Source organism: Asparagus officinalis, chromosome 5 (genome assembly GCF_001876935.1).
Source record: "Asparagus officinalis chromosome 5, Aspof.V1, whole genome shotgun sequence".
Taxonomy (NCBI): Eukaryota; Viridiplantae; Streptophyta; class Magnoliopsida; order Asparagales; family Asparagaceae; genus Asparagus; species Asparagus officinalis.
The window spans coordinates 122,444,543-122,464,741 of NC_033798.1; the positions used below are offsets into that span (position 1 = coordinate 122,444,543).

Below are 20,199 nucleotides of genomic sequence, written 5' to 3' on the forward strand. Positions count from 1 at the left end.
TACGCCAACATATTCCGGAGCATGACGGCGTGCTATCACAATGAGCCCTCTTGTATATATATATATATATATATATATATATATAAACAATTATATTAACTATAGCAATTTTACTATGTTTAATTTCAATTTCTCAATAAAATAAGCTCATTTCTTAAAATTATAGAGTAAACTCATTTGAAACTTTAATTTTATATTCCACATAAGCTTCAAAAAGGATTACACATGTATATATATGTACACTTATCTATTTAAATATGAGAACGCATGTCTCCCATTCTTAGCGTTGCCATTAATTTTAAAGAAAATACAAGCAAATAGTCAAGCACCCATGTGAATGATGATGTCATGTTCCACTAACAAATTTAAAACTTAGAAAATAAGAGAGAGTCTTCTTCTTCCCTGCATATCTCAGTTAAACTCATTTTCCTCAAAGGTAATTGCTCCAAAAGTCCTCTCACACGTGGTAAATGAGTTGCTCCCGTGTCCCCTCCGTTTGGGTGCGGAAACGTACCCAAACCGCACCCGACACGGGTACGGCGCCAAAATTACCGTGCCGGGTATCATAGCTTCTGGCACAGATAAAATATGTTATCCGTTTATGTTTTGATTAATTTTAACATGACTTCCTATTTGGGTAACTAGACTACTAAGGAGATGATCAACAAAGCTCTAGCAACATATATGAGAACTAACAGCTCCTAATTTTATACTACGCTTTTCCACCTTCGTTTCAAATAATAATCAGTTGGAACTTTTAGGCCCAAACTTTTGTTGTTGGGAAACTTTATTTCAGGAAGTAGTTTGTTCAAATTTTGTGTTTGTATGCAAGAAGGAACAATTACTGATGAAGACGTGTCTCCTAATTTAATATGTTTGACAAAAAATTTAAATATCTCAGCTAAACCCATGTTTGCATAAGCTCATTAGACTGTGTTTAGTAGAGATTGAGGAGGTCGTTCCTATTCACTTTTAGCTAATACCTTCTCTTATATATATTCCAACTAATGTTTGTTTTTTGGAAAGTCAATAATTAATCCCACAATCTACAAAGTTAATTACTACTGGTAAGTGTAAGATAATGAGGGCGATAGTTTTTGTATCCACAGGCGTAATGAGCAAAACAGCTCCGCTAATCGAATGAACTAGCAAAAGTTAAGGTAATGAGAACCATGTCAGAAATTCCTAATAAATGGGAAAAAAAAAAGGTAAAATTTGCATTTCTTTTATTTTTCCACTGTACGTAAGAGGATAACGAAATACCGAAGATCCCTTCTCTGGACAACAACACTTCATATAAGATTTTACTGATGCGCGACTTGGAAGAACCTTTGTAATACATGCAAGATGTAGGCATATAAAATTGCTTATAGGTCCCTTAGCTCAGCTCGGCACGAACCGACAAACCAACGAGGCGACGAGATCGACGAATCGCACGCAAGCAACGGAATACATCCATTCGCGTGCGGGATCAAGCCAAGTGTTCGAAGAGTCAACGAGTCATCCAACCGAGAGCGGACTCGAACGAATCACGATCGAATCAAGATCGGTTTCGGACTCCAACTCAGAAGCGGATTTACTGCCTAATCGGGATCCGGATTTACTGCCAAATCAGATCAACCAAATCAAAGACTAAGTTACAACCACAGAACTGAATCACAGATAGAACCAAGAGCGGAAAACGACGGAACAACACACCCGAAAAGAGGCTCGGAAACCAAGTCACCGAGGCGGCTCACCGAGCCACCAAGGTGGCTCGGTGGCCGAGCCACCAAGTGGTGGCTCGGCCGAGCCACCTAGGTGGCTCGGTGGCCGAGCCACCTTGGGGTGGCTCGGCCACCTCCGAGCCACCAAATGGTGGCTCGGAGGCCGAGCCACCTCTAGGTGGCTCGGCCACCTCCGAGCCACCAATTGGTGGCTCGGAGGCCGAGCCACCTCCTTGGTGGCTCGGCGGCCACCAAGGTGGCTCGGCCACCACCGAGCCACCAAGAGGTGGCTCGGTGGCCGAGCCACCAAGGTGGCCGGCCGAGCCACCTCTTGGTGGCTCGGCATGAGCCGAGCCACCTTGAGGTGGCCGCGCGGTGGTCCACGGCAAACAACCCCGGCGCAGGCAAAGAACCCACAAAGCGAGCGACCGCAAAACAGGAGCTCGTGATTCGTTCGACAAACAAGGAAACAAAGTTGTAATTTTTCATTTCTTTTTATTTGATTTTCGTTGTAACCGGATCTTATAAAAAGACCGGATCTTTGTAATCGATAAACTGTTACAAGAGTGTACAATGGAATCATTAATGAAGAAAGCAACGGTTTTTCCCGCGAACACAAGATACAAATTCCTTTTTCTGTTGTAGACAAGATGATGGAAGTAAAGCTGGCTCCAACCATCAAAATGATGTAGAGCGGACAACAGTGGCGGATCCACAACCTCTTGTGTGGTGGTTCGAAATTAACGCTAATATTTTTTTTCAAATACTACTAAGGAAAGCATTAAAATAATAAACAAATAATAATAAAGAGAAAATAGGAGAAAGTAGAAATGTAAAGAGAAAATAAGGATTATAGGAGAAATTAGAAACATAAAAGAGCTGTAGGAGGTTTTGAACCTTTGACCTCTTTGAAGGTAAGCTAATGCTTATACCACTAGGCTACAAACTAACATATCTGAGGTGGTTCAAATGAACCACTTTGAACAAGAACAGATCCGCCACTGGCGGACAAGTTGGTATAGAGCTCAGAAGATACATCAGAAATTGGCTTCAAGAACCTTGTTCTCAATTTGTAGTTTCCTCTTTCGGTGAAAGAAATATTTCATTTCATTTATAGGGCAGCAGAGCTTTCTCCTTTTCTAACACGTCATTTTAGCATATTTTTCGCTTTCCCAATCTATTTCCATTAACATAGAGATTATACGCTCCTATTATTACTATTATTAAAGGTACTTCTAACTTGAGAAACAGTTACGATCTTGCTTACAAAATAACTAACTCATCCTTAAAAGTATTGGCGAGCTCTCCAGTTTCCCCATAAAGTATCAATTTACCTATTTTGGCCTCAAACTATATTTGCAATTTCAATGTGATCATTTTGTGAGCCTACAGTCAAATATTTAACATATCAAATGATGTGACATGTTCTTTTGCATTTCTTCATTCGTTTTTATCAGTTTGTCTCATTTTTCCCAAACGAATAATATGTATATCCTTTCCCTCGAAACTTTTTGCCCTTTAACCCTCTTTATGAATTGAAAAATTATTTTTTTAAATTGCAGAAAAACACTATCACGTAGTTAATCTGTCAAATATTTGACTTAGGCTCACAAAATGATCACAGTGGTGGCGTGCATATAGTTGAAAGGGTAAATAGGCAAAATTGATACTGTTGGAGGAACTTGAGAGTTCACTAAGGGCATCTCCAACCATACCCTCCAAATTTGGCCCTCCAAATTAGAATATTCTAGGAATATTCTAATTTGGAGGGTGAAATTTGGAGGGTTGCTCCAACCCACACTCTCCAAATATTTTTCTTTTTATTTTTTCTTTGTCAAAAAAGCCATATAAATTAAATAATGTTGGATATAGTTTACGTTAATAATTTTATTGTTAATAATTTATTTGGGAAAAAAATTATAACATTATAAAGGTGTCGATGAGAGCTTTAAAATGAACCCAATATTAATACTGCAATACAACATATTAAAAAAGAAGAAATTCTGAAATAACAGTGAAAGCATACATCGATAGAACAAGAAAGCAAATATTAACCTCTAATACAACATACCATAGGTCGCAAACATAAACCTCAAACATAAAATATGATAAGAGACAATTAAAATTCTGGCAGATCATTATCGTTATAACTACCGGTTCCATCCCGATCTCTCGAAGAACCACCATATTCATTTCTTCCTACAGAACCAGCTTCGTCCGCAAATTGAGAAAATCCTCCTTGATTTACAATGGGAAATTCATATTCGTACATTATGCTTGTATTTTTTTATGGAGCAAGTTAAATAAATCTCCGTATTTAAAATTTCATGTCTGATACTTATTTATTTAATTTAAAAATTAATAATTTTATAATAATACTAAAATAAATTAATCTTAGTTTCATTTTAAAGATCTCAACGAGCCCTTTCCAAATATATAATGATTTCAAATATTAGATTAATAATTTTTTAACTATATTTATTTGAAATTAAACATCTAATTTAAATTACTAAGAAGGATGGCAAAGTGATAATTTTTAAGAAACCAAATAGTTAAAAATGGTAAAATTGTAATTAAAAAACCACGAATAGTGTTATGGAGAGACCCTCCATTTTTTCTCCCCACCCTCCAAATTTGGAGGGTCAAATTTGGAGAAGAGACCCTCCATTTTTTCTCCCCACCCTCCAAATTTGGAGGGTCAAATTTGGAGATCTCCAAATTTGGAGAGTGGTTGGAGTTTGGAGGGTCAAATTTGGAGATCTCCAAATTTGGAGAGTGGTTGGAGAGGTTCCACTCTCCAAATTTAGAGATTTTGGAGATATGGAGGGTGGTTGGATAATACTAGGATTATTAAATTTTTCGTAACAGCGCCCTCTGCAAAATTTTGTAGACCTTTGAAAATAGAAATCAGTTCAAGTAAGCTGCAAGGTTGCATTAAAGCAGACTGAGATAATATCAGTTTTCCTTGGACAGCCCCGTAGCTTGATTTTTAGCGTGCATCCATACCAACAGCTCGAACTTTGCATCTGATATTCATGCACACCGCTGAGTATAAATCATGCTTGCCCGTATACGCTCACAGGTTGGATACAAAAAAGGTTAAAAAGGTGAGGTTTTGGCAAGAGATGGTACACAGGTTTCGTTTACATGTTCTGGCAAAACACACCAATGTTCGTTCAATATGCGCGGTAAACACCACCATATTGGTAAGCACGGGGACTTCTCGTCTATTGCATGAAGTATAACAGAAGAGAATTCACTTGAAGTTTAGGAAATTGAGAAGATGCTGGCTCGCATCCACCCATAAGCACCAAACGGCGCTATTAAAAATAAATACAAATGAAAATCATACACAAAAATAAAACAAAAATTATACATCAGAACACAAGCAGTATCTCCATTCCATCAATAGGAAGAAAAGAAAAACAAAACAACTGTTGTATGCCTTATACTAATATGAGAATCATCAGAAGCAAAGACCATGATTAGATTTCCAACACATCAACTCCAATATGGAGTACCAGGAGAGTCTTCTATTCATCTAATCATATTTATATGTAGGAATACACCCATAAGCTTTCAATTTCCTTCTTTTCCTTTCCTGCAATGGCCTGAACTTAACAAGAATGTGTAACGAACTTCAAGAGGAGAAGTTGAAGTTTGCCGCTGGACTAGAATCTGTACATGGAGGAGCTGCTGCCAGGTGGCGCAGGTGGAAGTCGGTTGGGAGTGCGGCGGCTGCTAGAGTTCGGACCCATATCGCCGTTTTGTGCGGCCTCATACCTTCGGCTGTGACCATTGGCACTGCTTGATCTACCAATGGAGTTGGAATGACTCGATGGTCCATTTGCTGCGGAGTCAAATGCAGATCTCCAATCATCGCCCAATGATGAGACTCTGCTGGGTGTCTTTGGACTCTCTATACGAAAATAATTGTGTTGCGTGAGTAGCAGTTGTTTTTAGAAAAAAAAATAAGTTTTATTTTATGTGCTTTGGCAATGCATTAGCTGATGAAATTCTCCTCGGATAATAAAAAGGATTTTGTCGATAGACCCCATGTAGTGTCATTTCTAGAAAAGATTGTAACTTTTGTTTAATGTGCTTTCACAATGCATTAGCTGATGAAATTATCCTCGGTTAATAAAAAGGGTTCTGTGGATAGACCGTGTAGTGCCCTTGGATAATGTTTGTTTTTAGAAAAGTTACTGTTGCAGATAGACCCCCGAGGTGAAATTCGATTCGACTTCTTTACCCCCAGAGGGTCTATTCCTCAGAAAAACAATTCTCTTTCTGAGGATAAAATAAACCAAAAATCACTCAGGGGTCTATCTGCAACAATAAAATTATATAGGTATTAAGTTCAAAACTCCATCACTCAGGGGTCTATCTGCAATTAACCCAATATAAAATCTCAGAAGCCGCTCAAACAAAAATACAGTCTATCCAGCCATATGTAGCACTCAGAGGCTTATAGGGATGAATGTTATAGCTGGAGGACATTTGTGGAAAAGCATGTGTTGCAACAGATTTCAAAGGCTTGAAGGAATGCATGCCATATTTGGAGGAGACGAGCCTGTGTTGCCAGTATCAAAGGCTTATGGGGATGCATGTTACATCTCGAGGACACTTACAAAGGGAATTTCAATATTCAAACATTTGGAAGGCAAGGCATGATTCTAACAAGTTATTAAAAACAGTATAAAAACAATTTACCTGCTCCAGCACTGCCATCAGACCAACTAGCAGATGCTGCCCGGTTGTCATGGATGCTTAACTGACGGGTAAGTTTTGAGAGAAGAGATGACTGCTTTTGGAACTTTTCTCGCCTATGCTTGACATTTTGATCCTCTTGTAGCAACTGTTCAATCTTTACATTGCTCTGAGCACTAAACCATGAACCAAAGACGCAAAATTAAATTCATTAGTAATGGATACAACTGTGCATGCATCAGGTAACTTTTGCTGTCCAAAAGCGAGACATGGAAGAAGATTACTATAAAAGTTATATAGATTACCATATAAGTTATAAAGACTGTGACCTAAATTTATTAATTAGATTTTTACCACGGCTGGTGCATTTGCTCAGTAGCTCTGAACACTATATCATAATGACACCCCTAACAGTAGAGGTGAACATTTATTAATTATGCATCTGTAACTATCTTCTGAATGCATCACAAGGTCTGAACATTTCAATACCACGAGTTAGCATCACATACAACCAAGCTGACTACCACATAATATAAACATGAGATATAATAATAATAAGTAACGACAAGACAAATCAACATATCATGATTCAACTCTGGATTTTATGAATAGAATACATTACTAAAAATTTCCAAAACTATGGCATGACTAACCTTACAGAGCTGTACAACTGATTCAACATGTCTTCCTTAGCTTTTTCCACTTGGCAAAGCACAACAGCCTGCTCAGTCATAAGGGAAACAGCTTCATAAAATATATCTACAAGTATGAACTAACTTTAGAGAAAAGAAAGGACAACATTTTACCTTTGGAACATTTGCAGCAAGACTGTTTAAAACAGCCTCCACATAGCCACGCACTTCCTGGGACATCCATCTAAGTTCTTCTTCTGGATCAGCAGGCCTTCTGGCCATTGTATCCTAAAATTTCAGAATTTTCTGTTTAAAGAAGGATATATATAACATAGGCACAGATGCGAGATATGAGTTGATCCGAAATTTTGGATATAACAGACTATTTAGTCTCGAATAATTGTCTATGTAGAAGAATTAGATTGTGTTACGAAAAAAATGTAGTGATAATGTAGAGCAAATGGTATATAATAGTGGCAAGAATAGCACTTTTTAGTAACATGTTCTTTGAAAATAGACAGTCTTTTCTCCCAATTTTTGGTTGGCCCACTATTCTTTGAGAATGTATGCACACAATAAATCATTTACAAATGATTATTTCTAAAAAAATTAGTATCAAGCGTCACAGAACAAATAATTGTTATAAATCATTCAGAAGGAAACATGGATATAGAGCAGTTTCAAGATCGAATTTCTATTATATAATCAATATCTTTCAAGTAGCAAAATATTTTCAAAATATATTGAATGCTAAATATAGGCAGAGTGGTGATTTCTAATTTGATTGAATAAATTTTCCCTTTTATAGGATCACCGTCTATTTATTTATTTTATTTTCTAACAAGAGAGAAAATTATCCAATGCTATCAGTAGCAATGCATACTATGATACAGACTTACTAGAGAACCATCCGAGTGGCTTTGCCTCATGGAGGGAGTAGCTTCAGAACCAGGTGCTCCCTTCACAGTTCCCTTAGAAGGTTGGGTTAAATTTCTTATTTTGTTCACCCACTCAACTTTGTCAGCCATATTCTCAGCCTTCAACACAACAGCACTATGAGCTACAGGATCAACAATGGGTTTTGTTACTTATGGAATATCAAGAGAAATATATATATGTACAAGAAGCATGTGAATGAAGCTAATCGTGTTAATGAGGAACTTACCCTTTAAAACAGTTTTGTATGCAACCTTGCTTGTTATTTTGAAGACAAGATTCGAACCTTTTCCAGAATCTGGTCCGTTTGCTTTCTTTGATTCCTTGGAACTTTTAGGAGGTTCTTCATCAACTGCCTCTTCTATATTACAGTCCTACAGACATGAATTACAAAAGGATTATGAGTATAAGAAAGAAGAACAGGCACATGCTAAAAACTACTTGATTAGCAAGTTCTACCTAGAAATCTGCCGTATAATATAACTTAAGCATCTAACATTAGAAGGCCTGTGCAATTTACTTAGTTGGAACGCAAAAGAAAACGAAGACAAGTAATATATTTTCCTTGAAATATATATGTTATTTACTCAAAAAAATGATGCAGAAAATTACAACACCTCCAGAATTTATAAATTTAACCTCCTCACCTGTACTGGCCTTCAATCCTAGATTTCCCAATTTTGTCCCACAACCCTAATTTTACTGTTCTTAAAACAACATAAATTGTGCTCATTCTCATGAAGCAAAATCAGGAATAACCAGTGACCACTATAGTTGGAGCTGTAGATATACACAACATAACCTACTACCATGCATTTTTATACAGAAATGTAAGACATCTTGGATGTTTAAATGATAACTGGAAGTTCCATCTAGTTTGTACTTCTTCATATGACGAATGACAGAAATTGAATCGTGTCAATAATAGTAGGTTGATTGATAATTTGTGAGCTTAGAAATCTATGTTTTATTAGATTAACAACAATTTGAATAGTTTAATCATTGATAAAATAACATTTCCGTGACCAAAAAACTATACCCTTCATTTTGCAAAGCTAGAGTTATTCAAATCTTCACTAGTGTATGGTCTCAGAGATACTTGCATACTCCACAGGAAACCAGTTTGCCATAGTACAGGAACAGGGTTTACATAACTCGCAATTCACAACGCATGTTGAAATACATGCTCTGCTGCAATGGTGCAAGTTCAGAGTTTCTATAATTATGCATTGCTAAATGCAAACTTCCTTGAGCAGAAGTGGGGAACATTATGGTTCCACTTACACATCTTCTAGCACACCCAACTCTATCAACCTATACCTTGAGTTCTCAAGTAACATTCTTTATTTACTACTCCAACAACCTTCAACCGTGAAAAGGTAAAACTATCATCTTCACGAGACAGAATTTATCTTAAGTCCTCAAACTAAAGTAAGATTATTCACCTGATATGTGGAGAATAAATGGAAAATATCAATCTAATGTATGATACGCATACCAGAACTGTAATGACCACCAGCACACAGATCCATAATACTAGAGTTAAAACCCACCAGTTAATGGGAAACTACAAAGGCGTCCTTTTGAAAAAATAAATATTTTTAGAAAATTATGCATGCCACCTCTGTTTGTTCCAGCATCATAATATTCAACAAAAAATAAACAGGATTTCTAAACAAGATTCAGCAAACTTCAGTTTGTGAAGGGTATGTTGTGCAGTAAAAGATTTCGTGAATTTAGTCTGTTTGGAGATGCGGGGTTCAAGAAAAGTACCTCCAAGATGATAACACCACGGAATTGCCTTTCCTCTTCTTTCTTTGTATATCCAAGCTGGGTCAAGCAGACATAACTTTGAGCATGTTTCATAATATCAAGACAAAAAGGTTAACTCGAAAAGACAAATAGAACATGGTTGTAACTAACTTTTCCACTTTTCTCATTCAATACAAACCACCGCCTGCTCCAGCCATTTGTCTTTGCACTTTTTTTCAGCAAATACCCTAGACCATATAAGCAAAAAAGAAGAGCACCATTATGAATTCCAGCGGTAGAAAAGTCAATAAATCTAACTGCACTCTGAGATTTAGAAATGTTGATGAATGATAAATGAAACGCAATATATCTCATCACTATATCTTTTGCTTCCCACTTAATATTTTATTATTGCCAGAATTGCTTTAGGTTTTTGTTTTGCTGACAATAGTTACAATACCAGAGCATCAACCATGAAGGCATCAAAACCAATCATGTATCTCTTTCCAAGTTCCCCTTCACCCCACATTTCGATAAGCAAGGTGTTCATGCTTCATAGTATGGCATATGTGAGACACAATCTCAATATCGACTGAACATAGCATGTTAGATCAGCAAATAAAATTGTGTCCAAGCCAGACATAAGAGAATGCAATTTGGTCTTTGAAGACAGCACCTCTAGCCCATTAAGCTACTTCTTACTTCGATACTGTTTGAAATAAAAAAAGTTGCGGAAATAAATATAGCTTATATATATGTAAAGAAATGAGCACATATGAATCCACAAACATGATAACCGAAAGTTAAGCAGAATTTTCAACCAATACAATTCCTCTAATTTAAAACAATATAGTTCATCCTTATATTCAGGTAAAAACAACAATTTCACGTAAATGCACCTGCTGTTATTTCTCCACTAGGACCAGCAATCTGTAAGGTTGATCCCTCTTTTGAATCTTTATCAGTTTGGTTGGACTTCTCCTTCATTGACTTTAAGGTTCCACCTGCCTGCTGTGATCCTGTTTGAGGGCTCGTCGCCTTAGTTTGTCAACAATTAGCCAACAAAGTATGCAATTAGCTGTTTGTTATTGTCAAGAAGGAAATATTCAAGTATCTAGAAAAAGGTTTATAAGTTTTGTATGCATGTGTGCTCTTGTATGTGCTTGTGTGTGTATTTCAGATGAAAAAGAACAAAAGAACTAACTCTATTCAACATTGCTTGCTCTGCCTCATGTGCTTTCTTTGAGGAGCGATTCTTCAGCTCGTCCTCACGCCGCTGTCTCTCCATCCTGGTAAGCAAGATTAAACAAAAAATGATTATATAGCTGAAACTGTTTGCGGATCAAGCATCAATATGGAGGCCAGAATTTGATGATACTTGCAGTACTTATTGCTGGTGGAAGAAAGTCCAAATTAAGTTATATCACTGTCCTATAACTGTCTCATGTATGAGGAAACGTATGCCCAAATAAAATGCCATAACATTGCTTCTATCAGTTAGCTGCCTACAAGTTTTGAGATTGAAACCCAATGCGATTTAAGGGAAGATATAAATACGCCTCCAATCTGTCATATCAGCTGTCACAAGTACCTATAGGTATACACATGAACATGAGCCCCATGCTCAGAAACGGAAAACCAGTGTAAATCATGATCTTCAAAAAATAGGCTTGAGGACAAGATAAATGTATGTGTGCCTACTCTGCGTAGATATATATTTGAGGATGGAGGGCAGAAGGGGACTAGGAGGGCACACTCCCTCCATTGACCTCACAAAAGTCAATATATAGTGTATTTAGGTAATGGCAACGGTAGTCACTCTCTTTAGTCAGGTAAAATTTATAAAAACTTCTCAGGCAAGAATAGAAGAGCAATTAGGGAAGATCAAGACCATGGATTAACTTATTACAAATCAGCATGGGAACAAACATCTATACAGTTATATTACAGAATATAATTGCACTCTTCAAATTAAGTTAAAGCAAACCATTAAAACAAGGTAAAAGTCAAAAACAAAAGGTTCATTCTTCATGAATAATAATTGTGCTCTCATTGAACGAATGTCCTGGGTTTGCCCCTGTACAACTTGTATATCTGTGTAGTTTGATGTTATACACATGTGAAAGGAAAAAAATGGTAAAATGGTCAACGCACCATTTAGCTTCTCAAAATTAAGCACAACATACAATATGTTACACATAACTTGAAGTGACTAAGACAGCTAGAAGTATCCAAAACTGTTGGCCACACTTGTCAAAGCCACAGGGTTGGATATGCAAATTTAGGTCAGAGAACTGTCCCACATATATCTTAGATAAATACATGGATATGCCGCAGCAGATCTTGTCAGTAAGACCTTCCCTAATAAACCATGTACCATGCGTAGTGATTCTATTTCAGTGGTGGTTACACACTTACATGTCCTGCTGTTTATTTAGAATTGGAGATGAAAATATTGTTCAAAGATTGGGAGAATATATTTCCTCAGGCATAACCACCGATATCTGAAAAGTGTAGTCTTATTCCCCGAGTCATGAAAGATAATTGCAATATCTCCCTGATGCGTATATAGTTACACTCTCTAGATGATTGTTGATGGTTTCAATTGTTGATGGTTTCAAAAGTTGACAAAGTCACTGATTTAGGTGGTAATACCAGTTGTATCAGTAAGAGAAGGAAAAAAAAAACTATGAAACAGAATAAATTCAGAACCCCACTATCAGTATATAACAATTTGATAGTCAATTGAGTTGAGAAGCACGATATTTAGTTTCATTAAAAGGGGAGAATCTAGTAATTCTATGGTGCATAATACACCATGATTTTGAAAAACAGTCTGCAATTTAAATAAGAAGGGTACCACAATCTTTCAGCCAAGCATTAGTAAAGTTAGAAGAGTCAAGCAAGTTAAATCAAACTAACCTCCGTTGAACTAAGCGGATGAAATGTTGAGGAGGAACAAAAGCACGCTCCATATCAACTAAAGCAACAACCATCTTTTTGGCCTCGTTTTTAAAATTGTCTAAAGCAGCAGATGCAATGGCAACAACCTTGCAAGGACTTCAACTATTAGATCTTTGCTAATTATTTTAGTATTTCACAATATCAATCATGAGATGGACATCATGAACATATAGTTTGCTCGCTTAAATATGTTAAGCACGACACAGCAGAATTACCTCACGCTTGAAAGGTGGGTATCTCCCCAGTCCAGGTGTAGCATTCGCAGCAGCAGAAACTATCTCAAGCAGAACACGGTGCACCTGTTCAAACAGTCAATACATAAATGAATAGTCCAGAGTTGGAAGTTTGTCCCATCAGTTATACCAAAATCTACAAAGATTATCAAGGACCATATGAGAACCACCTAAATGATTATGTAAAGAAACCAACAAAACTGATCATATGAGATTGAAGAAATTACCTCATCTACACAAAGACGTGATGGTTCTTTTGCAAGTTCTAATACCCCTTTTATTAAAGATCTTAACCCCTTTTCAGGAGATATCAAGTATGGTTGATAACCATCAGCTTCAAGTACAATCTGAATATAGAATAAGATAATTGAAGGTAATTAGAGTCCAGTGGTTAGAGCACCAATTACAAGCATGTAATATAAATAATAGTAAGAACGTACCCTCTTCACATTATTAATATCAAAATGTCTGTCAAGTGGAAGCTGTTTGATTCTGTTTGGGAAATTTCCTTCAAAACTAGCAACAACTTTCCATCCTCCGCCCTGCAAATAGATTATGGTGTATTCTTGGTGGTAATCAAACAATATAACAGAAATCGGCTTCTCTAAAAATCAGGCAACTATGGTAATAAGCATCTAGACTGAAATAAATGCCAATGGAATTTTGAAAATGCCAGTTGCTAATTTTTAAGTCGGACTATGATATTGAGGGAATAGTTCCATGTCAAAAGCAGTTTACAAATATATCAACTTTAATTATGAAGAAAATAAAAAACATACAAGCATGCAATACAAATAAATTTTCTTAAAACCAGCTTGAAATGAATATTAGTTGCCAAGTGCACACCACAGACATGAGTAGAATAGGGGACACGAGAAGAAACCACTGACCTCGCCAGTGGCAATATGCTGAAGAAACTTGTCCTCAAATTCTCTGCAGAGTTCCAAAGCAATAGCCCTAGTTCCTTCTGAACTGTGTACCATTTGTTCACCAAGTCTTACCAATTCATCCCCTACAATCTGAGACTTACCCTGCAACCTGAAAAGATTCAAGGAGATAAAGGTGTCATTAGAAAAGAAAGAGAAAAAAGGGGAAATGAAGTATTGTGTTAGAACAGAAGTTAGCATAAATGTTTATTATGCAACAATAAAGTTTTATCACAATTTTCTAGGGTGCGTATTCTTTTCCTCTATTCATCTATCTGAGAAGACATCTCATCTACTAAATTAGCAACTGCAATGTCCTTTTAGCAGCCATGGTATCCTTTTTATTATCGTCTAAACCTCGTTTACTTTTGGTCTACCATAGTGTTATTGACTCATTCAGCTATGGTCAGTGCTTCCCTAGATTAATGCACTCATTCATCTCCATAAGACAAGTGAAAATCACATCAAAAATTGATAGATAAAATGTCATTAAATGTATCTGTTCATTGGACTTGGAATCCACAGCATACCACCAACTGCTAATAATACTTTGATAGTAAAGAACACAAAACTGTAAGGAAAGTACGCCAATAGAAAGCTCATAGTAGTAGTTTACCCAGACAGAAGATTTGGAAGCCTGACTTTCATTCGTTTACGTATTTGTTTGGCAAGGGTATCTACCAAAGCCACTCTTCCAAGCTTGCTCTGTGGAGCTCCAGTCAGTATAGATCTGAGACTCTCACTCTCAGCTCTCCAAGCAGTTTCCAGTGAATTTTCACCAACAGATCCAGCTTGTGCTGAAGCAATGGAAACAGATTGCCCAATCAGAGCCACCCATGGAATATCTGAAGCTTTTGTTGGCCCTTGATTCAAAAGAAGAGCCTGGACAGCTGCAAGAATTTTCTGGTCTCCAGCTGCTTGATCAATTTTGCTAATAACACCAATTGTTCTCGTCCCTATAAAAAATGAATAAGAAGCCAAATCAAGATCTGAAAGACATAATATACATAAAGCTGTAAATAACACCAAGAGAGACGGTTGGAAGCCTAACAATACCAACTGAAAAAATAATTACCAGGCATCCAAACCATGCACAAAAGTTGTTTCAGAAAGTTTGCACAGAATATTACAAAAAAATGTATAGAAGGTAATACAAACCATCGGCATCAAATTCCTTCGCCAGTCTGAGAGCTCGAGAAGACGAAATTTCTGGTGCCTGTGCAGCTGGTACTATGATCAGCAATATCGCATCATTATGTGCAGCATAGTCACTAACCTGAGTATAATAAGGACCATCGTTATTTTAACCAAAAAAATAAGCACCCATCTCCTATGCAAACAATCAAAACCAGGAACAGGTATTACATCTCAGGGAAGTATAATTAGAATACAACTACTACATCAGAAAGAAACACTTAGACTACAACTACTACATCAGACTCGAAGGAAAAGCACTGTAAACCCGAAGCCTCATGTATTCACAGATAGTTCTATATTTCAATGGTTCCTATTAAAGATCAGCTATCAAGCATATTGCAGCTGTATTTTAGAAGAAAAAAATTTAACATACATTGAACATTTCAATGGAAAAGAAAACTAGTAGCAACTCACTGTTGACTCATCCATAGCTCTCTGATCTAAACCTGGTAGATCAATCAACTTCAACGGCGGAGCTGGAGAAAATAAAAGGATATTAGACAGCACAAAATGATTTGAAAGGGCAAGCAGTTGGCAAGTAAATGTGTTGCAATACAGTAACATCGATAAAAAAACCACACACTAAATGAACAGCCAGATAATAAGTTATGCAACATGAAGACTTTAAGCACAATGATTAAGGTCCCTATATTATCATGAAAATGCATTAAGCTCACCTTATCTAAATATCAGGCGTTAGTGAACCATGTTATAGCAATAATAAAGGATTTATATAAATTAGGAAGAATCTACAAACATGTATGTAACCATTAATATAGTAACCCTAATCATCAACTCATCCCAAATACTTTGGTTAAGCCTAACAGATCCTTTGCATTTACTCCACAATAAAACGACAGACACCACAACAAGCTTTTCCAACTGTTTACAATGGTAACAAATTAAGAGATTTCTGTTTAAGCGTTACGAAGTAGATTGAAAAGTTAAAATTGGGCGTGCAAACATTTAAAAGCGGTCACAGGTTATTCACTACAATGGTTCACTTCAAATTAATCTTTTAGATTTGATCTGTTCTGGTAATTGGGTTACACTGGTTGGACATGTGGTAATATATTCATTAAGTTGGTCGAAAAGATCCTTAACTTGTTAAATAAATGGGTCGAGTGTGTATACCAGACACACATTAGTCCACTTCAAAGTGACTCGACTCGTTTCTGCTCTATCAGCCTGTTTTCCACCCATAGAGGTACTTACAATTAATTCATGTGTGGCATGAATAATATTAGTATTGTAAGAGTACATATCTGAACATTTAATTGGGCATAGATGTAACCGTAAGTCCATAAAATGGGTAACTTAAAAACAAGTGAAGTATAATATAATTCCTTAAGGTTTGTGATCAACTAAGTTTCTATTAATTTGCTAGCTGAAAAGGGCTTCTGAAATTAGACCAAGTATGTAATGTTGTGAGTGAAAAAGCAAGGTGAAATAAGCAATCCCTCTATAATGCATGAATTTATATCCTAAACCTCTAAAAATCCAATTTGTGCCATGCATGTTATTAGGGCCAAAAAAAATTCTCCATTCGGCTAGTCATGACTAAGGATTGAATCGAACCAAATAATTAATAAATAGTTCGTCAACTATTCATCAAAGTATTCAGTTATATTCAATTAAATAGTTCATTTAAAGGAAAAAAACAAAAATACTTAGTATTCGGTTTTAAAAAAAGAATTTAACCAATTGTGTATCGAATTTGTTCGACTATTAAATACTTTTTCTGTTATATTTTAGCCCTATAAATTTAATTTATGAACAACTCTACCCGTAAAAGTTTTTTTTTAAATGTGCATCATGCCCACATATATCAACATACAGATTTTGATTTTAAGGCTATGAGATTAAGATATACTAACTTAAGCTGAGATTAAATTTAATTTTCATTGAGATATTCAAAAGTTAATTTAGAAACAGATTAGTGACTGTTTAAAGTAAATAAACTGTTTAAAGTAAATAAATGGTATAGATAGATTTTAGTTGAGAATAACAGTCCGAAGGTTTAACTACTGAACTAAGTGTGTGAAAAAATAGATTTGCGTCTATGTGGAGTTCATAGTATCATAGTTGCAATAAAATATAAAAATGAAAAGAAAAATGAAAATACAAACACCGTAGGGTTCAAATCCAATAAAATTTATCTAGATAGTAAAACAAAGAGAATCTGAATACAGTTTTGGTATTCAAATTCGAAGACAATTTTGAATACTAGAATACTACTCGAATTCGAGTAGTATATTATTCACTATTCAATTCGATTCGGTTCCATCCTAGTAATGGCTAATATATATAAAAGAAAAAATTAACTAGATTCCACATATGTATTACTTTTCCTTGGGAAAGATGTAAATGTAATATCAAATTGTTGAAGTTTAAAGGAGAGGTGGCTAAAAAGAGATTTTGCATTTTTTGCATTTTTCACTCTAATGAGAAGAGGGATTAGCACATAGGGTACAAACAAACCGAATCAAATAGTTTGCGACTCTAATTCAAAATCGGTTAGAACTGTAGCCTCTGAATTCATATTTGAATTCTATTTGGATACCAAAATGGTATACAATTTTGAATTTTATTATTCAGCTATTCATCAAATGCTCATGAATATTGTAGCTTGATTAGTAAAGCCTAAGTCTTTTATTCTTGTAGTCGTGTTCGAACCTAATGGTGGGCAATTTCTTTTTTATTTCATTTTAATTGATATTTTATAATAACTATCCTACTATAAATTTCACATCTACAGAAATTCATTTTGTAGCGTGCTTATTTACCATTTAAATTTCTCCATTAGTTTTATTACAACACTAAAATATATATTATTTATTTTAATTTAAACAAATACTAAACTATAGTCTATATCTAAATTAACTTATCAATATCTCGATGAAAGTAAATTTACGCTCATCTAGAATCAGTAGACTTTAATCTCATTGGCTTAAATCAAAATCTATTTCTAATAGATATTATGTTTTGTTGATACATGTGAGCACATCTCAAACACAACTTTATAGGATGATTAACATTTGTAATAAACGCCCAAAAAATCTTAATCAAAGTTAAATTGCAAAAAGGGTTCGCATTATAACAATTTAGATATTTTTCTAACGAATAAAACAATGTCGTCCGCAAATAAGATACAAAGTTATCTCCTAAAAGTATTAACCATAAGAAGAACCATGAAGCATGTAATTAATATGGCCAAATTGTTGAGTCATCTTGAATCCTTTAGCATTGTAAAAGTAACATATCTAACCTATACCAGGATTGCCATGGAAACATCATATGCCTCTATAAAACTTCACTATTGTCTCTCTCTCCTTAAAATTCTATAGGAAATTACTTTTTTATACCATCACATGCTAAGTAAACCAAATTGTAAGTAACGGAAGAATTGTTGCTCCCTTGCAAAACATTGTAAAAAGTCATGGATGAAATTTCCAATTCTAACGATTCTTGCTATAAGTGTGGTCTTCAACACTTTGTTATTAATTGTTGTCACCAAATCGCACATCCTAATTGGTTTAACTGAATGTAATTCCTAAAAAAGGGAGATTGACAGTAATTATTGGTTAATTATCTCTTTACCACTTAAGCTTCTATCAGGGCAAAGGCGTAGCCGCATAGGGCTCAACAAGGCCCTGGATCCTACTTATTTATTAAAAAGATAACAAGAGGTAATGATAAATTGTAATTTTGTAAACTATAAGGGCTAAAGTGTAATATCCTCAACCAAAAACAATTCACTTCCTTCTAGTTTTATTCCCCATCTCTAGTCTCATTCGTGCTCCTCCAACCTCATCCACCCTCCTCAGGACGTGGTACGGCGTTCATCCACCATTCCTCTTAGTACCATCTTGATTGCAGTTAGTTTTCTAATTTGTCTTATACTATGTTTGACTTTTTTTAAATTTAGGGTTTGAATTATTTAGTATTTTAACTATTAGCTTTTTCCCTCTTATGATTTGTTTAATTTTCTAATTATTTACCTTCTATGATTAATAATTCTTTTGACTTGTTTAGGATTTAAGGTTTTCAGAATTCTAACTTTATTCCTCTTTCAATTGTTTTAGGTTTTAGGAATTTAGGGTTTGATTTGTTTAGAGAATTCAATTCTAAGCAATCATAACCATTCAATTCCTAATAAAACTGAAGTATCTATGTCCCTTCTAACAAATTCATGACCCTCTAATTCCTAAACAAAGTCCAATAAAAACCATCATTCTAATCATCAAGAGTTTGTACCAAAGAATATGAGGACGGCGGATAAAATTTCATATAAAACAATAATATATGTATTATATTTGAAATGATAATTTGTGATAAAAAATTATAATATCCATACATTTATCTTTTTCAGTCATGAAACAGTTTCATGAAAGAAATCAAGTACCTCCTACCATTGGGTCTAATGGTAACTCAATTATGGAAGGATTTCTTAAAAGAGATTTGAGTACCTTCTGCCCCATTGAGGGTTACTTGTGTTTACTTTTTTTTTGGACATATGAAATATGTGTTATCGTGTTTAAGTATTTGTTAGACCCCCCCACCCCACCCCACCCTCCTGTCAAAAAAAATCCTAGCTCCACCACTATATCAGGGCCACCCTCAAGTCTCAATATTTATAAATGCATCCATCTTCACCCATTCCTTCAACCATATAACAACTTTAAATCATCATTCTTCTCATATACAGATTCAGAGAGGCTTCTTCCTTAGTAAGTATAACTACTAGACCATATAATTATCCCCTTAATAAGTCTGGTTTTTGCAAAACACCACTATATCAGGGCCACCCTCAAGTCTCAATATTTATAAATGCATCCATCTTCACCCATTCCTTCAACCATATAACAACTTTAAATCATCATTCTTCTCATATACAGATTCAGAGAGGCTTCTTCCTTAGTAAGTATAACTACTAGACCATATAATTATCCCCTTAATAAGTCTGGTTTTTGCAAAACTCTCAATATTTATAAATGCATCCATCTTCACCCATTCCTTCAACCATATAACAACTTTAAATCATCATTCTTCTCATATACAGATTCAGAGAGGCTTCTTCCTTAGTAAGTATAACTACTAGACCATATAATTATCCCCTTAATAAGTCTGGTTTTTGCAAAAC

At 35.4% G+C, this 20,199-nt stretch overlaps 1 protein-coding gene across 1 annotated transcript in view; it reads right to left on the bottom strand.

Moving 5' to 3' along the window:
• LOC109841047 (dynamin-2A-like) overlaps positions 4,949 to 20,199 on the bottom strand; it is an 18,227-nt gene continuing 2,976 nt past the window's right edge. Inside the window, exons 5-22 of the mRNA XM_020409905.1 lie at positions 15,471 to 15,532; positions 15,018 to 15,135; positions 14,476 to 14,815; positions 13,824 to 13,971; positions 13,374 to 13,475; positions 13,161 to 13,280; positions 12,916 to 12,999; positions 12,659 to 12,786; positions 10,941 to 11,025; positions 10,636 to 10,774; positions 9,908 to 9,984; positions 9,758 to 9,814; positions 8,214 to 8,358; positions 7,948 to 8,108; positions 7,223 to 7,336; positions 7,070 to 7,137; positions 6,420 to 6,592; positions 4,949 to 5,625 (exon numbers count right to left, since the gene is read on the bottom strand). Coding sequence (XP_020265494.1) covers positions 5,378 to 5,625; positions 6,420 to 6,592; positions 7,070 to 7,137; positions 7,223 to 7,336; positions 7,948 to 8,108; positions 8,214 to 8,358; positions 9,758 to 9,814; positions 9,908 to 9,984; positions 10,636 to 10,774; positions 10,941 to 11,025; positions 12,659 to 12,786; positions 12,916 to 12,999; positions 13,161 to 13,280; positions 13,374 to 13,475; positions 13,824 to 13,971; positions 14,476 to 14,815; positions 15,018 to 15,135; positions 15,471 to 15,532 — 2,369 coding nt within the window. The 3' untranslated portion in view covers positions 4,949 to 5,377. The remainder of the gene's footprint in view (positions 5,626 to 6,419; positions 6,593 to 7,069; positions 7,138 to 7,222; positions 7,337 to 7,947; positions 8,109 to 8,213; positions 8,359 to 9,757; positions 9,815 to 9,907; positions 9,985 to 10,635; positions 10,775 to 10,940; positions 11,026 to 12,658; positions 12,787 to 12,915; positions 13,000 to 13,160; positions 13,281 to 13,373; positions 13,476 to 13,823; positions 13,972 to 14,475; positions 14,816 to 15,017; positions 15,136 to 15,470; positions 15,533 to 20,199) is intronic.